General features: G+C 38.7%; 1 protein-coding gene and 1 non-coding gene across 2 annotated transcripts in view; one reads left to right on the top strand and one right to left on the bottom strand.

Moving 5' to 3' along the window:
• Positions 1–24600, top strand: part of MGAT4D (MGAT4 family member D) — a 46144-nt gene that overhangs the window by 14451 nt on the left and 7093 nt on the right. Inside the window, exons 3-8 of the mRNA XM_005691251.2 lie at positions 2324–2461; positions 9165–9298; positions 11858–11904; positions 18209–18322; positions 20026–20101; positions 21436–21550. Of these exons, the coding sequence (XP_005691308.1) occupies positions 2324–2461; positions 9165–9298; positions 11858–11904; positions 18209–18322; positions 20026–20101; positions 21436–21550 (624 nt within the window). The remainder of the gene's footprint in view (positions 1–2323; positions 2462–9164; positions 9299–11857; positions 11905–18208; positions 18323–20025; positions 20102–21435; positions 21551–24600) is intronic.
• TRNAC-ACA lies at positions 4475–4546 on the bottom strand. The gene has a single exon. It is a non-coding gene; the product is annotated as a tRNA-Cys (tRNA).

The following is a 24600-nucleotide window of genomic DNA, read 5'->3' as shown; positions in this document are numbered from 1 at the left end:
GATGTGAGTTGGACTATGAAAAGCTGAGCACCGAAGAATTGATGCTTTTGAACTGTGGTGTTGGAGAAGACTCTGGAGAGTCCCTTGGACTGCAAGGAAATCCAACCAGTCCATTCTGAAGGAAATCAGCCCTGGGATTTCTTTGGAAGGAATGATGCTAAAGCTGAAACTCCAGTACTTTGGCCACCTCATGCGAAGAGTTGACTCATTGGAAAGGACTCTGATGCTGGGAGGGATTGGGGACAGGAGGCAAAGGTGACGACCAAGGATGAGATGGCTGGATGGCATCACTGACTCTATAGATGTGAGTCTGAGTTAACTCCGGGAGTTGGTGATGGACAGGGAGGCCTGGCGTGCTGCGATTCATGGGGTCGCAAAGAGTCGGACACGACTGAGCGACTGAACTGAACTGAGTGACTGAGCTGAACTGTTGAGTTTTGAGAGTTGTACATATCCTGGACACATATCTCACGGATGTGTGATTTAGAAAAATTTTCTCCCAGGCTGTGATTTGTCTTATTTTCTTTGTGGTGTCCTTCAGAAAGCAAACATTTTTAATTTTGATGAAGTCGAGTTTTCCTTTTTATGTATTATGCCTTTGATGTTGTATCTAAGAACTCTTTATCTAACTCAGGATCATAAAGATTTTCTTTTTTTAAAAATTTATCATTTTAGATTTTACATTTAGGTCTATGAAACTTTTGAGTTTATTTCTATAAATGGCATGAAGTATAGATAAAGGCTCGGTTTTTATTCAGTTCAGTTCATTCGCTCAGTCGTTTCCGACTCTTTGTGACTCCATGAACCACAGCACGCCAGGCCTCCCTGTCCATCACCAACTCCTGGAGTTTATTCAAACTCATGTCCATTGAGTCAGTGATGCCATCCAACCATCTCATCATCTGTCTTCCCCTTCTGCTCCCGCTTTCAATCTTTGCCAGCATCAGGGTCTTTTCAAATGAGTCAGCTCTTCGCATCAGGTGGCCAAAATATTGGAGTTTCAGCTTCCACATCAGTCCTTCCAATGAATGTTCAGGACTGATTTCTTTTGGGATAGACTGGTCGGATCTCCTTGCAGTCCAGGGGACTCTTAAGAGTCTTCTCCAACAGCACATTCAAACACCACAGTTTTTATTATTGGAGTATAATTGCTTTACAAAGTTGTGTTAGTTTCAGTTGTATAACGAAATGCATCAGCTATATGTATACATGTATCCCCTTCCCCTTGGACCACTCTCCCTCCCCGCCTCCCACCCACTGAGGTCATCACAGAGCACCAAGCTGAGCTTCCTGTACTATATCACAGCTTCCCCCTAGTATCTATTTTACACATGGGTGGAAGACCAAATAGACATCTCTCCAGAAGAGATGTACGGCTGTCCAAGAAGCACATGAAAAGATGCTCAACATCACTAATTATTAGAGAAATGCAAGGTTCAGTCTTTTTCATGTGAATGCCTAAGTGTTTTAGAACCATATATCAAAAAAGTTTTTCTTTCTGCAATTACCTTTGCATCTTCTTCAAAAATCAGTTGGCCATATATGTGTGGATCTGTGTCTGTATCTCTGTGGTTCCATAGGTCTGTGTATCTGTTTGTTCTGTAGTACTCCACTGCCTTGATTACTGAATTACGTATTATGAATTAAATTGGGTAGTGTACGTCCTTCAATTTTGTTCTTCTTTTTCAGAATGATGGGGGCAAATTTGAAGTGGAGTCATTAAATGTTGAGAGGCTTGAAAATAAAGTTATAAAAAGGCAGGCTTTAATGATGTGATGTTGAAGTGGTAGAGCAGGCCAGTTAGAGCATGTTTCAGTTCTACTTCCTTCGTTTGGAACCATCTGTTCTGTTAGCCTCTGGTTGTCTCACTCATAGTGTTAGATTTACATTGAATACCTTGAAAACAAATGGGCTTCCCTGGTGGCTCAGATGGTAAAGAATCCTCTTGTAATGCAGGAGACCTGGGTTTGATCTCTGGGTTGGGAAGATCCCCTGGAGAAGGGGATGGCAACCCACTCCAGTATTCTTGCCTGGAGAATTCCATGGATAGAGGAGCCTGGTGAGCTGCAGTCCATGGGGTCACAAAGAATCAGACATGACTGAGTGACTAACACTTTCACTTTAAAATAAACATGAATCAATAATCTTTGAGCTATATTTTATAGCCTTACGATGTTGTTAATTCACAGTTAATAGTATGTATCCTATGAATACTAAATTAATCGTGAATTAACTTATTAACTACTATGTTAAAAAATTGTACTGGAAAGAGAAGAATCCCTATAGTTATGAACTCAAAAACCCTATCTTTTCTCTTTTTCAGTTGAGAAGAAAGTGAATGCTTTGGATACGAATGAAACAGTATCTGATGCATTTGAAGTCTTAAAGTTCTTTTTCCCTCATCTAAGGAAAGTAGATAGAATTTATCCTGATGTAATCATGGGCAGAGAGAAAACAGGCGGTAAGAATACTTAGCATTGGAAGATCAAATACAGACATTTTGATGATTGGAAACATCCTTTTAAATCTTAAAATGTAATCAACTCATATGATATTCAGACAGACCCCCAGCCTGTCTGGCAATAATTGTATTACTGGAAATCAGTGTATTGTCTTGCAGAAAAAAATTGTTCAATAAATATTTGGAAACTTGAATTTAAATCCAAGTTTAATGAAGATGCTTTGGAAATAAGTCAATATAAGCCAGACGTCATTAAGCATCTGTTACATGCTTGGCAACTCTTTTCTCCTTTGGTTTTGATAAATCTATTTCTTATCTGGTTGTCTTCCTATTTCCTCATCTTTCTGGGGAGCAAAGTCAACAAAAGCCTTACAGAAGAGATAATGCTTGAGTAAGCCTTGAAGAATGAGTTCAATTTCACCAGGTATAGGAGAAGAGAAAAAGTATTTGCATTGGAAGCAGGGATATTAGGTTAAGTCTCAGAACACCTGCCATTCCCACCAACCTTGTTCATTCCAAAGAGCGAGCCATTCCAGGTCAGAGGTCACCAAACCAGCGCCTGTAGGCCAGATTTGCCTGTCTTTAAGAAGCTTTATTGGACCATAGTCATGCTCTTTGTTCACTTGTTGTCTATGACTGCTTTTGTGCTGCAGCAGCATAGATGAGTAGCTTCAGCAGAGATGATATGGCCCAAGAGCTGAAAATTGTACTGTCTGGCCCTTCAATAGAAAAAGCGAGCTGACCTCTGCTCTTGGCAGTTCCTTGGGAATAAACAGTGCTGGTCTGTGTCACATGCCTCTAAGAAGCCTGTTGTGTTGGGATGGAGAAGCCAGGTGGCATTGTTTTCCATCTACTGAATTCTGTGTCCCATTTACCAAGTTAGATGTTTTCTTTCATTATCTCATTTCATTCTCACAATCCAATGCAGTAGGGCCTGTGATTATCTTTATTTCTTACCTGAGGTCTAGAGAGATGATGGAACTCTCTGAGATCACACTTGTAAAGGTCTTCACTTGCATCATATTCCTTCCTAGAAGTATTTTAATTGTGGCCTATAAATATGTACGTACACATGCGTGAATGTATGAGAGAGTGCACGCCAGACAAAACTACATCATACAGAAGGAGGAGTTGAAAGACACAGCGAAGATAAAATCAGTACCCAGTAACTCTAAGATACTGGATACCAAGGAGAGGCCCAGCCTTGGATAAGCATCAGAAAAGATAAACTAAAGCCCATGATACAGAGTGAAAGGAAGGAGAGAGAGATGTTGGTAACTGGGAAGAGCAATGGAATCCCTGTGTGGGAGCTCAGGGTGTTGAAATAACCCAGTTATCAGTGCTGTATTAAATCCTGAGTAATTGTCTAATCTACCAACTGTTTCCTTCTTTCCAACCATTACTGAATATATTGATCCTGCTTTTGAGACACCTTTCATGGATTTCCTAGGTTCTTGGAAGGAGAGGCTTGCAGATAAACCTTCATCCCCAGAAGTAATTTAAAGGGAGATTTTAGTTACCTTAAAGATGACATAAAACATTTGCAAGCATACTGAAGTCTATTCCCCAGGCCCCCTGGGGAACCTGTCATTAGGCTTGTATCTTCTCTATTCTGATATATCTCAGATAATTTCTACTCTCTATAGCCCCTCTGTAACTATTTTTCATTCAGCCTTCTTTTCTTGCCTGGTCTATTGAAATAGACTTGTCATTTTTCTCTTGGCTTTAGTATTGTCAAAGTCAATTCATTCCTAATACTTTCCTCAGAGGTACATACTTGAGTGCATAACTCATCATGCACAACTGTTCCTTAAAATCCTTCAGTAGATGTTCAGTGCGTATAGAGTGACATTAACTCCTTGATATGCTATATACACCAAGATCAAGTGAAGTCACTCAGTCGTGTCTGACTCTTTGCGACCCCATGGACTGTAGCCTACCATGCTCCTCCATCCATGGGATTTTCCAGGCAAGAGTACTGGAGTGGGTTGCCACTTCCTTCTCCAGAGTATCTTCCCAACCCAGGGATTGAACCTGGGTCTCCTGCATTGTAGGCAGACGCTTTACCATCTGAGCCACAAGGGAAGTCCTGGGTATATGCACAGTAGTCTATATCTCTCAAAGTCTTTTAAAGTCTATATCTTTCAGATCTCATTTTCTGCCACTTCCTTTTTTTTGCAACAACCCTAGACATTTCCTACAAGTGATCAATTGATAATTGCCTATAAGGAACATATCACCTCCTGTCAACCCACAACTAACTTGTCATATCTCTTATCCAGTATGACTTCTCAGCTTAACTGACAGCTTCTTTGTGAACTTCTTTGTGAAGTCTTCCATGTTTCCTCCTTTAACAAGCTTCTTCCCAGCACCAAACACTTACTAGGCTCTAGTGAGATAGTGGTGAACAGATGAGGAACTTATCTTCTTAGAGACAAATGAGGAAACAATTACAATAGAAATTAATCAGTGCTCTGACAAGGATATACAAGGTAGAGCCAAATCTACTTGGGGATTTAGGGAAGGCTAATCTTTATGACCAACCTAGACAGCATATTAAAAAGCAGAGATATTACTTTGCCAACAAAGGGCCATCTAGTCAAGGCTATGGTTTTGCCAGTGGTCACGTATGGATGTGAGAGTTGGACTATGAAGAAAGCTGAGTGCCGAAGAATTGATGCTTTTGAACTGTGTTGTGGGAGAAGACTCTTGAGAGTCCCTTGGACTGCAAGGAGATCCAACCAATCCATCCTAAAGGAGACCAGTCCTGGGTGTTCATTGGAAGGACTGATGCTGAGGTTGAAACTCCAGTACTTTGGCCACCTCATGTGAAGAGTTGACTCATTGGAAAAGACTCTGATGCTGGCAGGGAGTGGGGGCAGGAGGAGGAGGGGACGACAGAGGATGAGATGGCTAGATGGCATCACCGACTCGATGCACATGAGTTTGGGTGAACTCTGGGAGTTGGTGATGGACAGGGAGGCCTGGTGTGCTGCGATTCATGGGGTTGTAGAGAGTCAGACATGACTGAGCGACTGAACTGAATGGAACTGAACTGAATCTGTACTTGGGGAATTAGGGAAGGCTTTCTGGAGGAGGTGACATCTAAAGTGAGACATAAGGGTAAAAAGAATTGCAATGGAATGAGTAAGGAGATGGTTCTCCTGCATGGGTTCGATCCATGGGGTGGGAAGAACCCCTGGAGGAGGGCATGGCAACCCACTCTAATATTCTTGCCTGGAAAATCCCACGGACAGAGGAGCCTGGTGGGCTACAGTCCATAGGGTCGCAAAGAGTTGGACACAACTGAAGCAATTCAGCACACATGCATACATGCAAGTAGAGAAAAGGCAGGTGGTGGATAGCAGAAAAGGAGAAGAAAGAATGTGAAAGGTCTAACAGCAAGAGGACTTGGAAAAAAGATGTTTGTGTGTGCAGCTGGGGCTGGTGACTATCGGCAGTAAAATAGGCGGCAGAAGCCAAATAATAGAGGAGTTTGGCCATGTGTTTATCCACCCCAGATTTTTGGACATTGTTATGTGGCAGTCATTATGTTAATGCTGGATTCGTAATAATGGTGAAAAAGAGAAGCAGAGTCTACCCTCACTCAGCTTGCATTCTAGGTAGGAAGACAAATGGGTAGCAACAAAAAGGACAAGTTGTATGAGAGATGAGATCAGAATCCATTTAGAAAGAGTGAGCAGAACTAGCATAGGTGCCTGAAAAACAGTGTTCTGGGCACCAAGGAATGGCACGTGCAGATGCCTGGAGAGGAACGAGGACTGAATGATCAGTCTGGGAAGCTGAAAGACACCAAGGAAGACTCGTTTTGAGAAAGGGTAGTTGAAACAGAAGAGGTAGGTTGGGACTGGGTCACTAAGGGTCTTGCAGACTTTTGTAAATGTATTCCTTATCCTAAGACATGGGAAGCCATTCAAGAAATTGCTTTCGAGAGTAGATCCCAAAATTTGAAACCTGACTCCTTCTTCACACCATTCATAAAAATCAAATCCAGGCGGATTGTAGATCTAAATAAAACGGGCAAATATATCAGCTAGAAGATGATCTGGAAAACATCCTTATGGACTTGAAGATAAGCAAACATTTCTCAGCAGGAATCAAAAAGCACTGGCCATAAAGGAAATGATTGATAAATTGCACAGTGCTAAAGTTAAGAGCATCTTTTCTTAATTTTAAGAGGTAAAACATTGAAAAGGAAACCCATGATGGAAAATGGTATTTATAATACACATAACTGACAAAGGGTTTATATTCAGAATCTATGAAGAGCATCAGTCAATCAGTAAGGAAAACACAGACAACTTAACAGAGAAATGGACAAATCTTGAATGGGGATTTCACAGAAGAATATCCAAAGGTCGATAAACATATGAAAATGTGTTCAAACACAATAATAATCAGGGAAATACTGATTCTTACTGCTGTCACTGAAGTTCAATAATTTTTCTTAAGCAAACACCTCTCAGTGTTTTGTATACCAGGGCTCTGATGGTTTTGATAACTTTGTTTTACAGCTTGATTATTGCTTTTTAGGGAGAGGGTTTTTCTGAGTTCCTCACTGAGCCATTCTTGAAGTACTTATCTCCTTATAAAGGTGTGGAAATTAAGGCAGGACAGGACAGAAAAACATCTACTTTTGCTTTATTGACTATGCCAAAGCCTTTGACTGTGTGGATCACAATAAACTGTGGAAAATTCTTCGAGAAATGGGAATACCAAACCACCTGACCTGCCTCCTGAGAAATTTGTATGCAGGTCAAGAAGCAACAGTTAGTTGCTTTATCGACTATGCCAAAGCCTTTGACTGTGTGGATCGCAATAAACTGTGGAAAATTCTTCAAGAGATGGGAATACCAAACCACCTGACCTGCCTCCTGGGAAATTTGTATGCAGGTCAAGAAGCAACAGTTAGAACTGGACATGGAACGACTGATTCCAAATTGGGAAAGGAGTACATCAAGGCTGTATATTGTCACCCTGGTTATTTAACTTATATCCAGAGTACATCATGAGAAACGCTGGACTGACTGAAGCACAAGCTAGAATCAAGATCGCCGGGAGAAATATCAATAACCTCAGATATGCAGGTGGCACCATGCTTATGGCAGAAAGTAAAGAAGAGCTAAAAAGCCTCTTGATGAAAGTGAAAGAGGAGAGTGAAAAAGTTGGCTTAAAACTCAGCATTCAGAAAACTAAGATCATGGCATCTGGTCCTATCACTTCATGCCAAATAGATGGGGAAACAGTGGCTAACTTTACTTTTTTGGACTCCAAAATCACTACAGATGGTAACTGCAGCCATGAAATTAGAAGACACTTTCTCCCTGGAAGAAAAGCTATGACCAACCTAGACAGCATATTAAAGAGCAGAGACATTTCCTTGCCAACAAAGCTTCATCTAGTCAAAGCTATGGTTTCTCCAGTAGTCATGTATGGATGTGAAAATTGGACTATAAAGAAAGCTGAGCATGGAAGAATTGATACTTTTGAACTGTGGTGTTGGAGAAGACTCTTGAGAGTCCCTTGGACTGCAAGGAGATCCAACCAGTCCATTCTAAAGGAGATCAGTCCTGGGTGTTCATTGGAAGGACTGATGTTGAAGCTGAAACTCTAATACTTTGGCCACCTGATGCAAAGAACTGACTCATTGGAAAAGACCCTTATGCCGGGAAAGATTGAAGGCTGGAGGAGAAGGGGACAACAGAGGATGAGATGGTTGGATGCCATTACCAACGCGATGGACGTGAGTTTGAATAGGCTCCGGAAGTTGGTGATGGACAGGGAGGCCTGGCGTGCTGCAGTCCATGGGGTGGCAAAGAGTCAGACATGACTGAGCGACTGAATTGACTGACTGTATATCTTGACCCAACTCAAATAGCTGAGCACTGGTATAGCGAAGATTGAGTTTGGGTAGACTTGGTGATAGAATCTTAACATCTCTTGGAATAACATGGGTTCCCTGGTGGCTCAGACAGTAAAGCGTCTGTCTACAATGCAGGAGACCTGGGTTCGAGCCCTGGGTTGGGAAGATCCCCTGGAGAAGGAAATGGCAATCCATTCCAGTACTATTGCCTGGAAAATCCCATGGACAGAGGAGCCTGGTACGCTACAGTCTATGGGGTCGCAAAGAGTTGGACACGACTGAGCAACTTCACTTCACTTCTGTTCTCCTAGTGCGTCACTCATTAACATGCAGTAAAAGTCACTTAGAGGCATGGATCCATGCCTGATAGATTCTATCGGTCATTTAGAAATTACTTCATACAATTCTTTAACAAGTGAAAATATTTCAAAGTATTTTTCCTATTTTAGGTTCCAGCATCTCCTTAGGAAGAAGAGTAGAAAATCAGCCAGTGTACGATGTTTTGTGCCCAGTGAGATGAAAGCTGTAATACATGGAGAATGGCTAGTTCATTTTTCAGTACATTGAAACTCTTCACATGAGAGCATCATAGAGTGTATTTAATGTGTTTGCTAACAATCCCCTGCAAATTGGAATTTCCTCAAAAAGAAAATATGTGATAAAACTGAACAGCAGTTTGGATTATTTTTGCAATAGAATTCCAAATAACCTTTTTGATGACCACACAACTAACCCAAACATAATAATGAGCATACATGTGAGTGCTAAATTATGTTTTTCTCTGTGCTTCGAAATGATACCATATTCCTGTGCCTGCAGTTACCTTTGCCCTGGGTATTTCCACTGTCAACAGAGGAAATTATAGCTACCTGAAGCAAACACTGACCTCTATCCTCTCCAGGATGACTCTTGCAGAAGAGAAGGACTCTGTGGTGATCATCTCTATCGCAGATGTATGTATGAAAAATGAATAGGTCCCCTCACTCCTGACCCGTCGTCTCTAAACACTGTGGTAAGCACAGTGGTAATTTTCTCTGTGGTAATCACTGCATCATTTTGAAGTTTATCTTACATTTTGAAAAGCATCTCCTAGATGCCTTTTTTGAATAACAATGTATTTAATACTTGTTTGATACCACCATCAGTTTAAGGGAAATGAAACAGTTCTATGTGGAGAAATATGATTATATTGTTAACTACGTTACCAGGAGCCCTGTATACTATATTGTACAGAAATTATATTTAAAAACAGGACATTTAAATGGATGCTATAGTAATAAAACCTGCCCAGCCCAAGAAAAGGTTGGTATATGAATCAAGAGATAATTTGTATTAAGTCACAGTAACTATTATTAATTGAGGGACTCCTTTCTATGTCTGAAGGATTGTGGACACTTTTTATTTACGTTATTTATAACCTGTGTTACATTCCCTGTAAAGTAGGTATCCAGATGAAAAACCTGGATCTTAAAGAAAGCAAATAGTTTTCCCAGCACTTAATAGAGCAGATTCAAATCTGCATCTCTCTAGTGGCCCAAAGTTTTCTGTCTTGCCTCTAATGCCATGTAAAATTGTAAAGTGTGGTATAAACATTCACACCATAAAAGGTGTTTCAGAGGGGAATTTGGAAGAAGATATCAGATTTTAAATGTGTCTATCCTTTGAATCAGAAATCTCAAGTCGTGGGAGTTATCCTAAAGAAATAATCAAGCAAGAATTTCAAAATAATAAAAATGTGGCAGTAGACAGTGACAGTATGTTTGCAGTACATTATATAGTGTAAAACGTGCCAAGATGATTGAGAACAGACTCGATCTAGATTGCCAAGGTTCAAATGCTAGCTCCTCCACTTCCTACCTCGTGAACTTGAACAAGTTACTTCTCCATGCTTCACTTTCTTTATTTGTGAAACAGTGATGATATTGCCTATAGTATATGGAGGTTTTGGCCATTAGATTAGCTAATATATGGGGAGTATTTACAGTGATGTATGTCACATAGCAAGTGTTCAGTAAGTGACAATTTCAAAGATTTTCAGTGCACTGTTGTTTTATAATAGAATATTAGATAGAGCCAAAATAGGTATCAGTGAGAGGGTAAGTACTTTTGTCTACATTGCAATAATTTGTAACCATTGAAAGAATGAATATCCATATTGAGTGATATAGAAGATGTCCATATCATGTTGTTGACTGAAAGAAGTTGTAAAGTATCATGTTTAACATTATATTGTCTATGGAAACTGTGATAGAAGAAAGGAAGCAAGGAAAGAAAGAGGAAAAATAGACGGATGATAGAATACATTAAAAAAAGACAATGAACAAACCTCAGAATGATGATCTTCAAAATATTAATAATAGTTATCTCTGGATATTGGAAGTTAAAGGGATCTCTGCTATCCTTTAAATTTTTTCCTCTGTTGTTTGAGTTTTCTATGAAAAACATGTATTAGAATGCAGAAAAACTCAAAACAAGCAGAAGAAGAATTAATAGGAACATAGAAATAAAAGATTAAATAATAATTCTGTCCAAGTTTAATTTTTTAATATGGGAAGCATTTACATAATCTTCAAAATGTTTTATCACGTTACCATGTGTTACATATTATAATGTTTATTTCTTTACTCTTGGCACATCTGCCTAAAATATTTAGACCAATAATAAAATATCAGGGGACAAATTTTAAAATGGAATATAGAATGCTTAAGAGGTGTAACTTTAGTAGTATGTTTAACATATGTTTCAGTGGGTAAGAAATAGCTGGTGATTACATTTTTGGCCATCTTAAGAAACTGAAGTACTATAATAGAGTGGTCTGTATCATGGCTGATATTTTTAAACAAGCAGTCCTACTATATACATTCAAAGTTGCCTTTCAGACTACTCAGATTTGACAGTAGTAGAACTATAAATATTCAGATAGTCTCACAGTTTTATGTTGGGGATGCTTGTGGGCCCTGAGGCTACATCTTATAAATGCCATAGGTTATGTAAAAAAAAAAAATTACCTGAAAGTATAAGCCATCAAAAGCTACTTACAAATGAATCTGCCACCTAACATAGCAGAGTAGATACACACAGTTTGCTGATGGAAGAAAATTTGGGAATCAAGCCAACAAATACTGTCTAGAAGAATGTGTTATTTCGACGTAAGCTTCTTGTAGTACAATACTCATAAAATGAAGACGCTTTCAAAAAAAGGGCAGTTCTTTGAAATAAGCCATCCCATTTTTAGGACAAAGCTGTTTTAGATACATAAGTTTTTGTGTACTAATTTCTGACTGTAAATAATGTGTAGTGATGTTTCATATTATGACAGGGAGAATAAAATGTTTTCAGTATTCTAGTCAGATCTTTTAGACGCATGCGTATTTTAAATTCTTTCATATAAAGTAAAAACACTAGAACTATTAAGACATAGTAACATTCCACACATAAACTAGACTTACATGTATTAGTAGAACTATGAGGCATGCTTCTTCATTTTAGTAAAATATTTCTCTCATTTTTAGAGTAACGAAAATTATGTAAAATCTGTGGTTGACATGATTACAAAAAAGTAAGTACTGTGTGATAAATTTAAAAATAACTTCTTTCATTTTTCTGTCCAATTACATGATTTTATTAGTGTCTTATTCTATTCAATGAGTGTAACTGTGCAGAAAAAATATGAAATGTAGCTTATAATTTCCCCCCAATTCTGTACATCATCTACCTATTAAAGTCCATATTTGTCATGATGTTATTTTTATAGTATCTATTCTTCATAAAATCAATGGCCTCTGAGAGAAGCCTGCTGGATTATTTTTAAAGCATTCTTGTGTTCTTTACTGTATGAGGTTACTTTCACAGCTTCTGCTTAGAATCTCCTGCTACTTGCAGCCCAGGAGATGCAAGCACATGCTGATGAACCAATATGGAATTTTTTATCAAGCAAGTTGCTGTGGAATGGACCCAGCCTTCCAAATCCTTATGCTTAAGTGGGCCATACAACTGGTGAGAAAAAAAAAAAAAGCAAGTCCCAGCAAGGAAGCTAGTGGAATGGGAAGGCAATGTGAGAACACACCGAGTGGGAAGGCAATGTGAGAACACACCGAGTAGGAAGGATTTAACTCTAAGTTCAGATACCAAGAAGGACTTTCTGGAGAACTTAATAATTGGACTGAGTCCAAGTGTAATTAGACATGTTTTGGGCAGACAGAAGGGGAAGAGAATGCCAGGCAAATAGAATTGCTTGGGAAGGCAGAAGGGCCAAAGAGGGAGCGTGATACGTTTGGGGGAGGGACTCTAAGTACTGATATCTCCTGAATGTAGTAGATGTTTGGAATTAAGGAGGAAAGATTGATTGGCGATAAGGCAGGTCATAATGAGATCATGAAAAGCCTTATGATCGGTGCTATGCCTATATGTGCTATTTGTGCTTCAAGCTAGGGTTGCCTTCAAGCTGAATCTGGCTAACAGACATGTTTGTTTCAGCCAGCAGTGCTTTGCTTTGCTTTGTTTTTTCCCTTACCAAATAGCTCTTAGCGGATGAAGCCAACTTATTCTAGTTAAAAGGATTCCAGTCAGTGACTGTGGAATGAATAGAATTAGCAGCTCACCATTTTGAAACGTAAGCAATTCAGGCATATCCTGAAGTGACAGGTGGAGGGGAAGCTTTCAAGGAAGGTGTGAGAGTCAGCAGCCCAGTCAGCAGCCAAATGGGAAACTCCTGGTGGTTCAGAGAGAGGAAATAGAGACAAGTTAATACAAAGAAATTGGCCAACGGACTCCCCTGCTGGTCCAGTGGTTAAGACTCCTTGCTCCCAATGCAGGGGGTCCAGGTTCAGTCCCTGTTCAGGGAACTGTTAATAGATCCTACATGCCGTGATGGGACTAAGACCCAGTGCAGCCGAATAAATAAATATAAAAAATAAAATTAGCCGAAAAAGTTTACAAGAGCTGAGAAAAGGAAAAGAAGAAGGAAGGAGACGGGAGAAGCGTAAAGGAAGATGGGTTAGGGTTAGTACCCCGAGGTCTGAGATCGTGTGCGTGGGCCGCTGTGCGGTGCTCAACGCTGGGACGCAGCTCTGTCGCTTCCGCCAGTGCTACCGCAGCACTGCGCTCCAGGCCGCTGCAGGAGACGTCTCCAGAAACCAGTCATATGGAGAACATCCTCCTCCTCCCTTCCAGTCTCTTTCCTTACTGCCTCCCATAGGACTACCTGGAAGGAGCAGGCAAGGGGTCTTGGAATGGCGGCTTGCAGACCCCCACCCTACAATATCTGGCACAATGGAAGTGGGGAAATGGGGGCTGAGAACAGATGGATAATTATTAATAGTGGGAAGGGCTCAAGTTCCCCTTTCTGACCCTCTAACTGGTGGCAGTGTCACTGCAAGGTACAGAGTCAGACAATTTTGCCTTCCGTTATGATGCAAAGAAAATGCGCCAAGAAGTAACTGTAGGGTGTACTTGGTCACCAACTTCAAAACAAAACAGAACGACCTTGACTCTGTCAATGAAAATTCAATTAATAAGTTAAGGGAAAAGAGAGTAGAGCCAGATTAGGATTAAAACCCTGGAGACAGACTCTCAGAAGCTCTGAGGACTGTTTCTTCCCCCTGGTAGAAGTCAAAGGCACAGTCAGTTACGTTTTTGAGACAGAGGATCATACATCAAAATGACAGAGTGATGGTCTTCCTGATGTTCCCCAAAGATGCATAGTCCAGGTAAGCACATACAAAGTGAGCGGTAAGTCACTACAAGCCCTTACAGAGTTGAGAAAGGCTACTAATCTCCTAAGACATTTACGCCAGAAGAAAGGGGGAAACATGGATCTGTATGGATTAGCTGGCACTCCCGTCTTTGAGGCAATCTGGTTAATGTGTATGGAATGCAGAGGCACATGGTACACTGGGGGGGAGGGTTGGGACAAAGAATTTTATGCTTAAATTTTCTTGTCCTGCCTTGAAATATAAATTTTATCTCATCAAATTTAATCAAGCCTATAGAGCTAAGCTCCAGTTCAGAGTATACACAGTGAGAGGTGAAAGTAATCTGGAGCAAACCCCCAGGATGTGGGACCTTCTTTAGGACAGGCGACCCACTTCCTTCAAAATGACGGTTGCATGGGGGAAAAGAAAGAAAGAAAAACTAAAGTGACTGGTCTAGATAATAAGCTTAAAAAAAGAAATAACAGATAACCAATTACAATGAGAGGATCTTAAGTGGATACTCACTTGAACATCTCATCCCCACCCCTCACCTTTAGACCCTGTACTTAAACTACTAGGGATTTGTGAATATCCACTGAGTATTATGTGATGTTAAGTAATTACTCTTAGTTTTGTGAGATGTGATACTGTCATGTCATTACGTAAATAAATGTCCTTTTACAATTTCACACTGAAGAATTTAAGAGTAAAATATGATCTCTATGATTTGTTTTAAAATTCTTAAGCAAAGAATGTGGACTGCATAGATGAACAAGTTAAAAAATTAATGGTTGTTGAAATCAGGTGATTTGGGATTTGCATATTTTGAGTAATTTTCATAATAAAATTTTCAAAAATTAGATTCTTCTAAATGAGCTTAACTGATGGGGAGAAAAGTTAAAACTAGCTCGAGGGAGACATGTTTGGGGAGTTTTGAGATGGGAGCAACTTGAGTGTTTTTCTGTGTGCTCAGGCGAAGAGGGAAGAAGCTGATAGAGCAAGGACTGCGGGGGATTGGATGCAAGGAGATATAGGCAGGACTAAGTAAAAAAAAAAAAAGATAAGAATGGGTGAAGGAGTAAGACAAAGCTAGTTTGGGCAAGGAAGGTGAAATGAAACAGTCCCCTCCTTAACGGTAGGTCTCCCGTTTCTCTGTGAGAGAGGTAAAGATCGTACGTTGAGAATGAGGAGTTAACTGGCAGCATAGAAACTTGAGAACTGTATGGAAGACTTGAAATACCTGATGGGTGTAAAAGGAGACAGAGTTGAGCAAGATTAAATAAAACACCACAGATGTCTAGTTTTCCCCAAAGGAGATTTCCCAGGGAAAATGTTGCATTATACTGAAATCCTTAAAATGTCCTCATATCCCATGCCATCCTCTCAGTTGCTTTATTCTGGATAATAAACCACTGTTCAGAGAAGACACGTTATCCTAAAATGACGTTAATCCATGCTAGTTTGATATCCTTATAAGCGATTCTTGACAGAATCAGCTAAAAAGAATACACAGGCTTACAAACATTTCCTGTGGATATGACTACATAATCGCAAGCAATTGTTTCATGACCTTTAAACATTGGTCAAAATGTTTAATACTCTCTGACAGTTATAAATGTATAGAAAAGTGAAAAATATAGTAAAGCTAATATTCATCTAGTACGCTGTAATTTAAAACGTGGAGACATGGAAAATGCTAAACATCACTAATATCAGAAAAATGCAAATCAAAATCACAGTGAAATATCACCTCATGACTGGCAAAATGGCTATCATCAGAAAGTCTGCAAATAATAGATACTGTTGAAGGATGTAGGGAAAATGGAGTGCTTGTGCACTGTTGGTGGGAATAGCCACTAACTATCGAAAGTCCCCCGAAAACTAAAAGTAGAACTGCTGTATGATCCAGCAGTTCCGCTGCTGGGTATACATCTGAAGAAAATGGAAACAGTAATTCGAAGAGAAGCATGCATCCCAGTATTCATAGCTTTGTTTGTAAAAGCCAAGATATGGAAGCAGCCTAAGTGCCCATCAAGAGATGCATGGATAAAGAAGATGTGAGATATATGTATATAATGGAATACTGGGCTTCACAGGTGGCTCAGGGATAAAGAATCCACCTGCCAATGCAGGAGATGCAGGTTTGATCCCTGGGTCGGGAAGATCTCTCTGGAGTGGGAAATGGCAACCCACTCCAGTATTCTTGCCTGGAAAATCCCATAGACAGAGGAGGCTGGTTGAGCTACAGTCCATGGGGTCACAAAGAGTCGGACAAGGCTGAGCACACCACCACAACAAATGGAATATTACTCAGCCATAAAAAAGAATGAAATCCTTCCATTTGCAACAACATGGATGGATTAGAGAGTATTACACTTAATGAAATAAGTCAGAGAAAGACAATATCCTGATACCACTTACATGTGGAATCTAAAAAATGAACACACACATAACAAAACAGATGCACAGATACAGTGGGGGAAGGACGGGGAGGAGCGAGATGGAGCCACACACAGCTGTGTATGAGATAAATAAGCAACAAGGAAATGCTGTACAGCACAGGGAACATAGCCTTTATTTTGTGATAATTTTAAATGGAGTATAATCTAAAAATGTTGAATCACTGTGTTGTACAGCAGAAACTAATATAATATTGTAAACCCACTGTACTTCAATTAAAGAATAAATAAATAAAACATGGAAATAATTGAGAATAAAGCATTTCATTTAGAAAATTTATTAAGAGTAGTTTAAGCATTGTGTGCCTTTTTCCTGTCCTATAACTTAAAATTCAGAGTGAACAGTTTTTAATGCCTTGACAAATTGTCATACTCCTGAGTTTGGATCAGGCACCTACATTTTATCATTTACATTTTCAATGTCATGAAACATCTCTGAGTGTTCCTTTAACGTGAACTTTTGTGCCAGCATCATATCCTACGGGATATCCTTTCCGCTGCAGTCGTTTTCCTCATTTATGTCAGGCAAGTTCACTTTCACTAAGCAGTTGTGGCTGCACATCCCAGGTCTCTGGAGAGCGAAGGTGTCAACATCCCCAAGGGTCTATGGTCTTTTAGTTGTATCCAAAGAAAGTTCCAGCATTATCACTGTCTGCACTTTCATCTAGTAGCCAGTCTCCTCTTTTGGTTATTTTGTTCAGTGTCCCGTGGGTTTGTTTATTACTGGGAGACAAGGAGGCAACACAATTGCATGTTTTGCTGGCTCTCAGTGGCCTGAAAAACAGATGCATGGTGACCAGCTACCAGCAGACTTGAAAAGAAGTGACAAGATGACGTGCGTCTGTTATTTATGGAGTGAAGTTTGTACTTCATACTATATTCAGCTAATATTCCATGAAGACTTATATTTGAAAAGTGTTGGGAAAAACGTACATTGTTTAATTAAAATGTCATAACTGAAATTCAAAGCGAGTACTGCCTATTTTGCACCGAATTCAAATCATGCATATAAACTCTGTCCTGCTTCCATTTTAATAAATAATGCCATACCTAGATTTAAATCTCATTTAAAGTCACATTATTTTTCTCTTATGGAAAACCATTTAAAATGCTCTACCTGGTCTCTCATTATTTACCTTGATAGTACAAGATTTATAGTACAGCTTTTGTGAGCAGTATTTGATGCATTTGAATGATGTCCTTGTTGGTCTATAAATATTAACTTTTAAAAATGAAGAGTCTAAAAAATACTCCTGCAAATAATTGTGGACAAGAGTCACACTGAATCCTTTCTATGACAGTCTGATTTCAGGAGCTGCATTGCTATTTGGTAGGACTCTTATTAAACCAAAATTATGCATTTAAATCTTCTAACGTTCTTGCTCTTTTGCAGTTACTACATTGTGCTAACTAGTCAGTTAACTTGCATCTGTTAGAGTACATATCTGATTGAAAACTTGAAAAATTCAAAGTACTTATAATTTTTATAAGAGGAACTTAATTTTACATTGTATATTGTAATTTTTTACATGTGTTGCTGACTTAGAAAAATATTTTGGCTTAAAAAGTATTAGTTTTATGATGTCACTATCAGGTATATCGTGAAGTAATTCAGATCAAAATACTATATGGATATACATAAGGAACTTCTTTTTAATTGTGTGATTTTGGTAAATCAAATTCAATTATACGCCTCCACTTCTGTTTATAGATTCAAAAGGCAGGTGACATCTGGATCCTTAGAAGTCATTTCAATACCTGCTTATTTTTATCCAAACATATCACATGCTGCCCGATCAACTGACGGCTCAGAAAAATTAGAGAGGTATGATATATTGAAAAGTAGTATCCTTAAATAACTGGCTTCATCTGATAAAATGTTAGACTTAGCATATAGTAGTTAGTATTTGATGCACAGCGGTATGCTGAAGCCAGCTTCTGTTGTCTGGCACCTAAATCCTATTAATACCCCCCAGCTTTTCTATTTGCTGATTATCTGAGGCAGGTAATTTAGCCTTTTTCCCTTAACTTCCTCAACTTTCTAGTATGTATAATAAAATCCACATTATATATGTGGGAAAATCATAGTGAAAATAAAATACAGTCGTGTTTATGAAAGAATTCTATAAAAAAGCTCTACACACATACAAAGGATTGCTATTGTTCGATTATACATGTGGTATGTATTACATGAAGTATAATAATTTGGTTCCTCAAAACTCAGTAGAGCAAAAGACATTAAGATTCAGAAAAAGGTCTTATCCGGGAAGCTTATTGGCACTGGGTTCTTTTTTTAAGTAATAAAAGGTATGTCCGAATCTAGATATCTTATAAGGATTTTGTTTTGCTTTTAATGACCCACATTTTACTCAGTTTTTAGAGTCTTAAAGCTGGGAGACATTCTAGATCCTCGTTTTCCTTCTGCCCTTTATGACTCCATCATCATTTCATTTTTAGATTCTCTCTCTACATTATTCCTCTCATCCCCAGTCCTCTGACTTGGGCTTAGTTCAGACTATTGGAGATCTATTGGCTTCCCTTAATCCTAGCCTAGCCTGGCCTCCAATTCGTTCTCCATATTCTAGCCAGAAGAATCCTTTTCCATATGAGATAGATAAAGTTTCCTGCATGTCATGAAGGACCCTTCATGAGCAGGCCCCGCTGATCTCACTCTCCTCGACTTCCTTTCCGTCAGCTCACAGTGTCCTCAGAGGCGGCACGCTCCCTCACACACCCATGCCTTTGCAGTACTGCTCTTCCACAGTGAATGTTCTACTTCCTTCTGCTCCGCCCTCCCCATCGTATTAGAAGTCATCATTGTCAGTATCTTTATGTAGTACTTGTCTAATGGCTCGCAGCTTATGATTTTTCTGTCTTTCATGCTAGATTATGAGACCCAGAAGGGCAAGAACACGCTGCGTATTGCTCTCTGGAGCTTCAGGAGCTGACCTCGTATCTGTTGTTGCTTAGTCGCTATGTCGTGTCCAACTCTTTGTGACCCCATGGACTGTAGCCCACCAGGGTCCTCTGTCCCTGGGATTTTCCTGGCAAGAATATTGGAGTGTTTTGTCATTTCCTCCTCCAAGGGGATCTTCTCAGCCCAGGGATTAAACCTGTGTCTCCTGCACTAGCAGGCAGGTTCTTTACTGCTGAGAGACTAGGGAAGCCCAGTCTAGTATCTGGTTTAGTATTAAATTAGTATAATGGTTCTTTATACTTTTATTTAAACAAGACCTAGGATCAGGAAGAATATTAACTTTATTATATAGATGGTAATTTGACTAACCAAAACATAAAATAAGTAGATTATGTTTATCCTGGCTTAGCAATGGCAGACACTATCCACTGAATAAAGTTGGGAAACCTTTTACTATAACTTTAGAACAAGATATTCAGTTTTGCTTAACATAGATAGTATTTTCTGTGAGTAAAGTGTAAAAAAAGTTTGTTTTTAATTACTAAGATACGCTTATAAATAAAAATTAAATAAAATGAAAAATGTTAACAAATTTTATTATTTATCTCTAGTTGGAGAATCAAACAAGTATTAGATTTTTGTTTTTTGATGCTGTATGCCCAGCCCAAAGCTATGTATTATTTACAGGTAAGACCTTATTTAGATACATAATTGTAAGTGGAAGTATTATATCCTCCTTGTCTCCTTCAGTTACTTCCTTCCTCATTGTAGCCCTCCACTTGACTCTGCACTTAAAAAGTAGAAAATATCCATTATATTAAAACGCCAAAAGGAAGCTTAACATTGATTCTGTGTCAGTCTTCTTGCTGGGTCACTGTTAACAGAGGAAATTATAATTACATGAAGCAAACTGAAAACAATTAGCAAAAAAATAAATTATATTACTTACATTTTTTCTGCTCACAAGTATATTAGATTAAGTACACATATTTTGGGCACTTATGTTAGACATTATATATATATATATATATGCACTTATCATTGCTATTCTGTGTTGCCCCATTTTATGAGTAACACAGCTCTACAGTGCCTTATGTGTTTGTGGAATAAATCAACTATATATAATTTGTACCTCCTAAATTCCTGCATGGTGTTAAATAATAATACCACATTTCCCAACAGTAAGTATATACCACGCATGAGAGGGTGCACAGTTGTGACAGGAGTTTGCAGAATATCACTGGAGAATAGAGAGGGAATTTGAAAAAGGCCTGAAGCCAGATCTTCTCTTTTTACTGTAAAAAATGAAAATCCCTTTCGATTCCTAGTTAGAGGCAATGTAACAGAGACATGTACTCATCCCGTTTTGGAAGAGCACGATTCTATTTCGTGCCCTGGTGTTGTGCCTGAGGACTTGCGCATCTTCCCAAATCATTTAGGAACCGCTCTTTATAGATTCCACATAATACACATTAAACTTAAAAAGGAAATTCTAAGTTCCTTTCCACCCCACCCCCTCATGGAGATCTATTTCTAGGCTTACTGGCACCATACTTCTAACCAGCTAGGTGGAGCCGAGAGGGCCCCCTTCCTTTCGTCACCTCTTTGCCAAACACAATATTTGGCACTCGGACATGGCACTTATCAACTAAGCATAAAGCCAGTTAGTCTTAACCAAGAAACTAAATAGTTGTCAGAGTGAGTTGGACACAACTGAAGTGACTTAGCAGCAGCAGCAGAGAGTGAAAATGAACCCAGATGAATAGACTGTTTTGAAGAGGATTTAGATCAAATGTTACTTAATAGTATTTAGGAAAGAAACTGATAATCTCTGGTCTCAGAATTAGAAAATGAAAATTGACTAACAGGAAATAACCTCAACATGAATTGAACAAAAAATCAATCTACCACATCATAAAAATGCTTTTTTTTTCAGTGTATTCTATTATATTTCCAATTTTCAAGCTAATTTGTTCGAGGGAAGCATCAAAGGTACTAACGCCTGTTTGTTTTTTTTTAAGCTGGAAGATGATATCTTAGCTAACAAGATGTACCTTACAAAAATCACAGATTTTGTACATAGCATCACTTCAAATAATTGGCTTTATATTGAGTTTTCAGTTCTTGGATTTATAGGTAAGCAGTGGATCTATTTTTGTGGGGTCAATTTAGTACATAATAATTTAAAAGTTTTTAAGAACTTACCAAAGAGATTGTTACTCAATAGAAAGGAATGGCATAATTTCTATAAAGATACTATTAGTCTAGCAGAAAAATTAGATCAAGGATCTGAATTTCAGAAAATGTGTTTTTAACCAATTTTTTTGTAGATAAACAGTATAAATAAACAGATTGACATATATTCACGTTATAAAAACATAAGGCAGCTACTACTTATTAACACTAGCTCTGAGTGTGACAAATATTAGCACAGTGACTAAGATGTACTTCTATTTTACATAGAAAAATATTGAAACTCAAAAAATTAAAGTTATAGAGGAAGGAATTTTAACAGGACTATTGTACTCTGAAGTCCTTTCAATTTCTAGTATGCTGAAGCTAACATGCTTAAAAAATGTAAAAACATATGAATTGTACCCAGCACAGAAAAGTTCCTAAAATTGTGCCCATGATGTATTATTTTTATCATTCTTTTATAGACTTTCCTTTTGCTTCCTTCCATCCTTCTATCCCGTTTTCTTTTATTTAACCCTCACTGCGGGAGACCAAGTTACCTAACTCACTTCATATTACATTTCATCTTTGTTTACAAGCAGGAGCCCTTTTTTATTCTTCTGTTTAAAGCCCACCCCCCTACTTCTACCCACTCTCATGATAGGTTTGCACTCAATATATTTCATTGATAATATACATATAAATACCAGATACCATGCAAAAGATTTGGTGTTCATTGTGTTTGGTGTTCATGGTGTTTGTACTTATTTAAAATTTACATAAATGGTGATTTGATAAACATATTTCCGTTCCTTATGTTTTTGTCCACAAAACTAGATTTTATAGCTATCTATATGTTGCTTTATGTTCATTTTCCTTACTATTGGATAAGTGCTACATAATAATCTATTTGACTTGTCCATTCCCAGAGTGGTGGACTTTGACTGCTTCTAGCTGTCTGCTGCCACAAAGAAATGGAGTGATATATATGTGTCCTGGGATGGGATCACTGGGGTAAACATAGCCAGGTCTCACAAGTACTGCCAGATTGCTTAGCAGGTTGACTCTGTAGTATATACTCTTAAATGCAGTGCATCTGAGTTCCTGCTTCCCATATACTTGATAACATTTGATTTTACCTATTAAAATCTTTTGTTTGCCGTGGGGAGGAGAATAAAGCATTTCTCTGATTGCTAGTAAAATCCAGCTATTCTTCTATATCTACTGCTTCATATACTGACCACTTCCCCACCCCCCACAAATTTTCTGTAAAGTGGTGTGGAATCCAATTTTAAAACTCTGAAAGTTTTTTGTTTTTTTTTCCTCAGCTTTGGTTACAATAAAGAGAAAAATTGTAGGTGACAGTGATACCCACTGAAAGCTTGGAGAGAAAATTTTGTTGGTTTATTACTTTGAGAATTTTAAGTTCTTTTTGCTTTTCTCAGAAAAGTCAGGTAGTAGAAGGATAGAGAGTATTCACAAGAGCACATTGAGCAAGAAACGTTGTATATATGATAGTGAATTCTTATTTAAGCTTAAATCTATAAAGACTTCATTTTCTTTGTTATCATAATAACAATTCTGTTTTTCAGTATTTTCTAAAAGTATGAGCTTGCTAAATAGAATTTTCAGAATGCTGGCAATAGATAAATAAAACAGATATTAAATCAACTATTTCTATCATTAAATCACTTGTTTTGGTTAATATATACATAGGTGCCTAAAATTCAAATACAACATATACTTGATCAAGTGACCCATACAGACTCAAGTCTTAGTGAAAAATGAAATGCCTACATCCTACTATCATATTGATTCGATGGTTAGATGTGTTTTACACTGTTTAAGGTGAAAATTTACCTGAATCTTATACCTTCAGCTTTATTTTCAAGTTAAAGATGCAATATGTTAGAAGTAAAATGTAATGAATCATACTTTCGTTCAGTTCAGTTCAGTCACTCAGTTGTGTCCGACTCTTTGAATCGGATCCATGAATCGCAGCACGCCAGGCCTCCCTGTCCATCACCAACTCCCAGAGTTCACAGATTCACGTTCATCGAGTCGGTGATACCATCCACCCATCTCATCCTCTGTCGTCCCCTTCTCCTCCTGCCCCCAATCCCTCCCAGCATCAGAGTCTTTTCCAATGAGTCAACTCTTCTCATGAAGTGGCCAAAATATTGGAGTTTCAGCTTTAGCATCATTCCTTCCAAAGAAATCCTAGGACTGATCTCCCTCAGAATGGACTGGTTGGATCTCCTTGCAGTCCAAGGGACTCTCAAGAGTCTCCTCCAACACCACAGTTCAAAAGCGTCAATTCTTTGGTGCTCAGCCTTCTTCACAGTCCAACTCTCACATCCATACATGACCACTGGAAAAACCATAGCCTTGACTATACGGACCTTAGTCAGCAAAGTAATGTCTCTGCTTTTGAGTATGCTATCTAGGTTGGTCATAACTTTTCTTCCAAGGAGTAAGCGTCTTTTAATTTCATGGCTGCAGTCACCATCTGCAGTGATTTTGGAGCCCAAAAAAATAAAGTCTGACACTGTTTCCACTGTTTCCCCATCTATTTCCCATGAAGTGATGGGACCAGATGCCATGATCTTCGTTTTCTGAATGTTGAGCTTTAAGCCAACTTTTTCATTCTCCTCTTTCACTTTCATCAAGAAGCTTTTTAGTTCCTCTTCACTTTCTGCCATAAGGGTGGTGTCATCTGCATATCTGAGGTTATTGATATTTCTCCCGGCAATCTTGATTCCAGCTTGTGTTTCTTCCAGTCCAGCTTTTCTCATGGATGTACTGTGCATAGAAGTTAAAAAACAGGGTGACAATATACAGCCTTGACGTACTCCTTTTCCTATTTGGAACCAGTCTGTTGTTCCATGTCCAGTTCTAACTGCTGCTTCCTGACCTGCATACAGATTTCTCAAGAGGCAGGTCAGGTGGTCTGGTATTCCCATCTCTTTCAGAATTTTCTACAGTTTATTGTGATCCACACAGTCAAAGGC

This window comes from Capra hircus, chromosome 17 (genome assembly GCF_001704415.2).
Source record: "Capra hircus breed San Clemente chromosome 17, ASM170441v1, whole genome shotgun sequence".
Lineage (NCBI taxonomy): Eukaryota > Metazoa > Chordata > Mammalia > Artiodactyla > Bovidae > Capra > Capra hircus.
This window is presented reverse-complemented; position numbering and strand designations above follow the sequence as displayed.